Genomic DNA, 7681 nt, shown 5'->3' on the forward strand with positions numbered 1-7681 from the left:
TATGATCTCCTGCTCCTGTCAGCCGATCTAGGACCAGGCCTATAAATGGCCTCAGCCCCCCCATAATCTGCTACTTCTTGTGCTGGCCCTTCCCCAACCCTGCAGACGCATGCACAGCCCTAACTGTGAACAAACAATCAGCTAATGATGCTGACAAAGGGTGGCCCATGTGGCTGCCTAAAATAAATACTACATGTACATAAGTGTGCTGCTCATGTGGCAGACAGATTGTTGTCCACCTGGCAGCTTTATCTCTTCCTCTTTTTCCCATCCCATCCTACATGTCAACCTCCCCCCTGTCCTCATCCTGTGGTGTCTCACACGTGGGGACTGTAACACCCCATGAGTTGGTGGACTCAAAATTATGCTGGGATAGAATTTGAGTCCAACTTGGCTAGGTGTGTTAATGTCAGTTGGAAATTAGCCGTGCTATTGCTTTACATCCAAGCCATGTGTCTGTGCTAGGTGCCCACGAAGTTCAGCCACTTTATTACACTCTTGTAACTCTGTACCATTGCAACACTTGATGTCTCCAAGCCCACCATGCCACAAACGTCAAATCACTCGCCTCAACTAGTACCGACTGCTATCCTCCAATGTCACTGTTGAACCTAAATCCCAAAGTTCACCAGACGTGCATGGAAGCACCACTGGTTGCAATCTACTTGTCTGGACACATGTGCGGCATCCTCATTACAAGGTATAAGCACAAGACCCCCAGGATATCCTTTATCTGATGTTGAACTAATCTCTTTTGGGCTCGTCCTCTTCCTTTCCTAATCCCAAATAAATGATATGAAACCTCCCCCCCCCCCCGCCCCCCAAAAAAAAGGCATGTCAGTTCAGGAGTTATTTTGGATTAAGAAAATATATACCTTTGTAAGACTAGAATACAATTAGATTTTGGATTAAGAAAATGCATCCTTGCAATTCAATAAAACAGGAGACATCTTCATGGCTCCAAAAACACGCCTGGACATCACACTTTTCAGAACAACATTCTCTCCTTCCAAATTCCAATCCCATGCTCTAAATTCAATTTCTCAAGATAAACCACAACAGAGTGATACTATCTATTAAGAACCCTGCTCCAAAAAAGAAAACTCTACATCAAATTTTTACTAATCTTGATTGGGGTTAAATATGTTCCGAGAGGGCAGTATTGCAACCACTTGATCTTCATAAAGGAGAATTACATGAGAGAATCCCAGACAGATCACCAGCAAATACAGCAAACTCTTGATCATATTTGGAACTTGGGCTCTTTGTCTTGAGCCAGTCTTAGACCAAATATAACAGTAGCACTACAACTACAAGATCCATTCTCTCTATCATCCAAGCTCCGCATGTCCTTCTGGAATGTTTTCTAAATTGCCCTATGGTAATATGCAATGCAGCATTACTGCATGCACTCCCACTCTTAAGCAAGAACAATCTTATTCTTTTCAACTCCTTGACAGTACCTAAGAAGCAGTTCCGCACGGTCAGAGCTTGCACCTTGGCCTATGTCCCAGGTTTGCTCTGAAGCAATGTGTTTCCAATCAATAGAGTGGCTAAATTGGCAACAGAAAATCCATAGACCAGTTGGAACTTGGCCAGGTTAAAGAAGTCATGTTCCTAGACAGGTGGTTGAAGGAGGGATCGGAGGAGAAAATTTTGGTACTTCCTGCCGGCATTGTAATCCTCGAGTGAACATGCCCTTGTCCATGCATCATATTGATGCAGCAACCTAAGAGGCCGCGGAAAAACAACCGCATCAGTAAGCAATAACTCATAATGGAAAATGCTGACCACTTTAAAAATAGTGTCAACCACAGTTGCAAACGGACAAGTTTACATGTTGAAGCAAACGTTGTCAAAGATTTTCCAAAGTCGCATTTCAAACGTCAAGTTTGTTTTGCTCTGCCAACCTTTGGTTTTTTGGAATTTTATCCTTGGATTTTGGGAATCGTTGCCTGTTAGGTAATGTCGCTTTCTGCTCTGCCACCTCCAAACTCCCTGCCACCTCCAAGCATGTTTATACACAATCTTGAGTACAAAGCAAATGTAGCTCATCTTGCAAAACAAAAAACCGCAAACATCATATATGTATGCGGTTTCATATATTTATGATAAGCATTGAGCATGTCTGAATACTTGCAGCCTTCGATTGAGCAGATAATTTGATGGTTTCAAATTGGCATTGCTACGACTTGAAAGTATGCTGTCCATTTCATCTTCATTGTTCGGTTTTAAATGTTTGCTGTCCATTTCACATTCACTGTTTTATCATCTCAATGCTACCTGTAATATGTATGCTGTCCATTACACGTTCCGTGTTGAGTTTTATCCTTTCAATGTTAACTGTTATGTATGCTGCCTTTCAACAAAAATGAACAGCACATATTTCATGTTCAAATGTTACCTGTAATATTAACTGTAATATCACATATGCATGCTGCCTTGACAACAAAAACAGCAACAGTACATGCCTCAAGCTGCAAAACGACGTAAGCTAACTTTTCTTCTGAGAAAAGGTAGTTGACAGCAATTTTGCAGGCTGCAGTTCGTACGGTTGCATTTGTTTCACATGATCTCCCTGCCCACATTTGCAAACTGCAAAGGTTTGCAGTTTGCTGACGTTGCTTGTAACTAAGGTGTCAACTGCTAGGTTGCATGCTTTAATAGGAAAAACCACAAGCATCAATGCAAACATTTAACAAACGTCTTTCAAAAGGTCATATTTCATCTCACTTGTAGATAGCATGTAAACTTGAAAATAAAAAGTGCTAAACATTATCATGCTGATGCCATGCTGACTGACTGGCAAGTGTCACCTTCAGTACAACAATTGGAATTTGATGCTGAAAAGGTTAGACACATTGCCCAGTCCTTCACCTCATATAATTCTGTTCCTGATGTCTTCAAGCTTCTTCAAGATCTCTCCAGGGGTGCGATCAAGCTCATCTGCAATTTTCTTCTGCAAATCTGGATGAAGGGTTGGATATTGCTCACACAGATCACCATCGATCACATCCTGTAACAAGAGCAAACCAAAATAAGTCCCCTGAAGCTAAATATTGCTATATGCTTACCTAGCAAAGGAGGCAGAACATTTTAAGGTAGTCAATACTATCATACAGCATCCAAAGCCTTTTTCAACTAAGTGGATATAAACCGTTTAAAACATATCACTCTTACCTTGACTGGAAAGTAGGCAGACCTGTATGCCATATGATCCCTTCCGCATAAAGGAGGATGCTCTTGCCGAAGATGCATCTCGAGATGTGAAAAAAAATCCACATCCTCTCTGGAAGAAAATGGCAGAAGTGCACCAATACTACCCATCACTGTGCCGTAGAGCACTGATTCTCCCCCTCCAGGAATCAAAGAGGCCTTTTGAAGGCATGTCACTACGTCACCCACATGGAACTGTATGATCTCTTCTACCTTGTTGGGAGCCCCATTTAACTTTCCCTGTTCCCACTTGATTTTACCTCCAGTAGGATCATCTTCAATTTCCTCCGATACATCGTGTGCTAGCCGCACGAAGTAGACATTCCCAAATTTGTCAGCACCTGCCATTGTGTCAAAATCTATGTGCAATGTTGCTGTCAACCAACGTGAGCAGCTATCGTCTGCGAATGCATACAGTTGATTTTCATCCCGCCGGTACTTGACATAGTGAAATGACTGCAGTTAGATGGGTTAAATCAGTTCAAATTTTCATCAACGCTACACTTGACAACTATAAAGAATTTAGATGTCTATTAGACGACATTTGATATTCTCATATTGTTAACTATAAAGAATTTAGATGTTTATTAGACGACATTCAACATTCTCAAATTGCTGACCAAAATCTGTTCTTGAACCAATAAAATGTTTAAGGCCAGTGTCAGGGAACAATCAACTATGGTTGTAAAAAGCTGCAGCTCTCCCACCATTAGTAAACACAACACTTCACGGTCAGTCATCTGACTTCGAGCAATGAACAAAAATAAGGACAAAAAAGGGCATACCTCTTGGATGTCACCCACGTAAATGCGATCCCCATAGGCATGTATGGACATAATGGTGTTTGGGAAGTTCTTATTCTCACACTTGCGTAGCAATTTCTTTTTTCCAAGATCATAGATTCGCAGAACCTGCCCAATTCCCACAAGAAGGCGACCTTGGAATTGACATAGAGCTGTGGGAATCCCATCAATTGGTGTCTTATGAAGCAACTCTAAACTCTTCCCCTCATCTACAATCTTAAATATATGTATAAACCCTGCAGAGCATTGCTTCTTGGGCCAAAATTGCAAGTCCTTTGCCGTACCTATGGCTATCAGAGTACCATGATCCTTATCATGAAAATTAATAGTACAAATGCTGAACGCTGCTTCGTTGTCCTGTAATGCCAGCAAGCATGTTGTCTCTGCAGCTTTGGGATCTACAATCCTGATGCATGATACCCACCTCTTTGCCTCTGCCTTCGGATAGCCATATTGCTCATCTGGCAGAGGATCCTCTTTATTCTCATCCTGTTCAACCTCCATCTTTCCATTCTCCCTCTCCCCAGCAGCCTCTACACACTCTTCCTTGGCCATCTCACGCTCTTCTGCTGGAAATGCACCTTGATCGCTTTCAAGCATGATCAGAAACTTCTTGTTGGGATGCAAAATAAACTTGCGAGGTGTGTATCTCAAGGGCATGATGGTTTGATTGAATGTCTCCCCCAGTCTCTCAATAGTAAATACACGCAAAGCATCACCCGCAACAGCCACCACACCTTCTGCACACTGATCAGAAGAGAAGGATGCTGCATATTCTAGTGTCTCATAAGACAATGGAGTTAACAGGAAATGGCCTTGATGAATGTATCCTAGCCAAGGCCTACTTGAGAGGCACAACATGGCTCGTCTGCCTCTAACCAAGGCTGAAAAAAGCTTGGGTGCTCGTAAACCTAAGAATCTTGTCCTTGTATCAGAGAGCTGGCCTGTCACCATGTCAACTTCAGTCCTCAAAAGAACCCCATTTTGCAAGCCAGCATTCAAAAATACGCTGGCTGGGTGGTCTGCTCCATCCTCACCTCCAACAGAAGCCTGGACCTCAAGAAGAAGAAGAGATTCTGGAGGTGATGATACCACTTGTACACTCAGAATCTGCATACAGTCATCGGGATCCAAGGACAAGATACGAATGACACTGTCATAAGAGCCCACTGCCAAGAACCTAGACCGCTGCCTTCCTTCTGGAACTGGAGCTATGTCCAAACAAGCCACGTCACCTAACATGTCACGTTTCTCCACTTCCATCAACTGGCCCGTCAGGTCCATCTCAAAATAAATTAGTTCTCCTCCACTGAGAGCAATAACAACTTGCGTCCTGTTGCAACCCACCTTCACAATAGTTTTCTTGCCAGGAGTCTTCCATTCATTGATGCGTCCATCTGCCCTGATGTGCCTTATTCCGTTAGGGTGAACCTGCATTAAAGAATCGTCCCCAAGAAGTGAAACAGCTAGTGAGGGGGTCGTGTCAAGGAAACCACTGTCACTCACTTCCTCTACTGTCTCACCAATGGAAAGAACTAGAGTGGCATTTGCAAAAGACACAACAATGTATGCATCAAACTCATCATTCACACTCTTTTTCACAGTCCACACTGCACTGGGGACACCAGGGAGCTGAGAAACAGCCATTTCAGTAACAGCCAGTCCAGGTCGAAGTATTCGCAGGGATGATCTTGGGCCTCTTCCACACAAGGTAAAGATTTGAGGGGTCTCCTCCTCAAACAGATTGACAACTTTCATGTCCAAAATGGGCATCAAGCTCTCAATTTCGTCCAGCTGGATTAAGTTCTTCAGCTTGCGAGGTTGGAAGTACACTGGCTGAAAGCCCTCTTCAGTTTCCATCAGGGTGGCAGAAGAGGATTCTACATCTTCGTCATCTCCCACTCCTTGAAACTGGTAAAGGCCATGATTTCCAAACTCTGAGGCGGTGAAAAGAAAGCCTGACTTGAGCACGCACATAGCAGACGTGACGGGAACGGTATCAAAGTACTTGATCTTCAGCTCGCTCACTTTGTCATCTTTGTACACCAGGGTCACTTTGAAGATGTCTCCATACTCGGTTTGGAGAAGGAAAAAGAACATTGTTTTCTGCCTAAGTGTCGCTGCTGATACGATCAATACGCCTCTTTCAGCAGGCAAATCCGCTCTCCTAGGTATGACAGCACGGACATCAGGATGATGCTGATTCTTGAATATAACAAAATTCTCCGCGCAAACAAGAACTCCACTAGGCCCATCACCGCCTCCAGGAACCGTGACAAGAAGATTCGCACCGTTATCGATGGGTTCGGTCCATTTCCGAACAACGTGGTTAAGACCTAAGTCTAGTTCGTAGAAGGTAAGGTGCTTCTGGGCTTCAGCTGCGGCCGCGCCAGTAGAATCCTGGTCCGCCTCCGAATAATCAAGCTCGATAGCAGCAAAAATAGGGTTGTCAAAACCACAATCCACGCCGGTGATGGAATAGACGATGGTATGAGATTTGTGAGCTTCTAGGGGAGACGAAATGGTGAGCCTGGCCGCGTTGTCCCGATTGAGGACATAGACGAGTTTCTGCTTCTCGCAAGCTCCAATCATGACAGCACGCCCTTTGGGATCCACAGCCAGATACTGCCCCGGAACAATCCGTCGACACCCCGATTTCCCGAAGGTTTCCTGGTGGATCTTCTCGAATATATTCTTCTCTTTGTTGTACTCCAGGATCACGATGCGACCAGAATCGGAGCCAACGACGATGTAATCCTTCTGCGAGCCGGTGAGGCGGAACTGGGCCAAGGAGCGAAGCTCACCGAAGCACTCGACAGAGAGCAGGGTCTGAAGCTTACCGTTGTCGTCGGGGCGGAGGAGTTCGAGCACCTTACCGCGAGCGACGATGATTTCCTGCGATTTACCTCCCATGAAGTTGCCATGGATGGCACAGACAACACCTGTGGCGCGCTGGAGGGTCAAATTGTAGAGGTACATGGCGATGGAGAGGGCAAGGACGAGAGCAAGAGCAGAGCAGAGCAGCTATGGCGCTCTTCTGGGCTTGCAAATTCTGCTACAAATACTCATCTGTTTGCCCTGATTTTGTATCTTGCATTTTCTGTCTGTCTTCGTCTTCTCTTCTTGTTTTTGAATGGAGTCAATCAACTCCATACTTTAACATGGCCCTGGTCTAACCCTCGTTACAACCCAACCTACGTGTCGAGCACACCCTGCGTTCAAGTCCCACCTGTAGCTCTCTTGGTGGTCACCTGTCTCTTGGCTCTTATAACACCCCCAAAAAAAAAAAAAAAGATTGCATTCACACCGCACGGTAGTCACGGCTTATAGGTTGCCTGTCCGCACCTTGATTTGCTACAAATGGTGTCTCGCACCTACAAAGCTTGCCCAGCACCACCGGGGCACCCCGCCCAAGCTCTAGCCAACCCGTCCAAGTAGACGATCCACGAATCGATGCTTTTCGCCAGACGGCAAATGTATGAATCTTCCAATGAAAATCTTAGTCACATTTATGAGTGTTGGACTCATGACTCTAATTTTGAGAGGCTAGACAAGCGGGTGGTCTGAACTCACCCTTAACCTCTCGTTACCCCTTGCCCCTTTTTTGACCCTATTAAGGATCCATAGGATTTAGGAATGGTCATAAGTACTTGATTCATTTA

General features: G+C 44.6%; 1 protein-coding gene across 4 annotated transcripts; it reads right to left on the minus strand.

The window, feature by feature from the left end:
• Nucleotides 1-1100: 1100 nt before the first annotated feature.
• LOC147895475 (spliceosome-associated protein 130 A-like) lies at nucleotides 1101-7130 on the minus strand. Of its 4 annotated transcripts, none has more exons than XR_015541947.1 (5): nucleotides 4002-7130; nucleotides 3181-3672; nucleotides 2405-3016; nucleotides 1911-1998; nucleotides 1101-1729 (listed from the first exon to the last, which is right to left on the minus strand). XR_015541947.1 is itself a non-coding variant. In XM_087383295.1 (3 exons), the coding sequence occupies exons 1-3, from the start codon at nucleotides 6996-6998 to the stop codon at nucleotides 2879-2881; spliced, it is 3627 nt and encodes a 1208-aa protein (XP_087239421.1). In that variant the 5' UTR covers nucleotides 6999-7130; the 3' UTR covers nucleotides 2015-2878. The 4 variants fall into 4 exon arrangements, 1 of the variants encoding a protein (XP_087239421.1); XR_015541949.1 differs by having other exon boundaries at nucleotides 1102-1729; nucleotides 2878-3016; XR_015541948.1 differs by having other exon boundaries at nucleotides 1102-1729; nucleotides 2817-3016.
• Nucleotides 7131-7681: the final 551 nt, after the last annotated feature.

The sequence above is a fragment of the Dipteris shenzhenensis genome, chromosome 13 (genome assembly GCF_047967505.1).
Source record: "Dipteris shenzhenensis isolate YYH24624 ecotype China chromosome 13, Dip_SZ_1.0, whole genome shotgun sequence".
Lineage (NCBI taxonomy): Eukaryota > Viridiplantae > Streptophyta > Polypodiopsida > Gleicheniales > Dipteridaceae > Dipteris > Dipteris shenzhenensis.

Excerpts from the sequence above, each read along its gene's own strand:
- LOC147895475 (XM_087383295.1), bottom strand. The coding sequence starts at position 6,998 with ATGTACCTCTACAATTTGACCCTCCAGCGCGCCACAGGTGTTGTCTGT. Across the intron at positions 3,673-4,001 it reads ACGTGGGTGACATCCAAGAG|TCATTTCACTATGTCAAGTA; the intron begins GTATGCCCTTTT and ends ATCTAACTGCAG. Across the intron at positions 3,017-3,180 it reads CTGCCTACTTTCCAGTCAAG|GATGTGATCGATGGTGATCT; the intron begins GTAAGAGTGATA and ends CTCTTGTTACAG.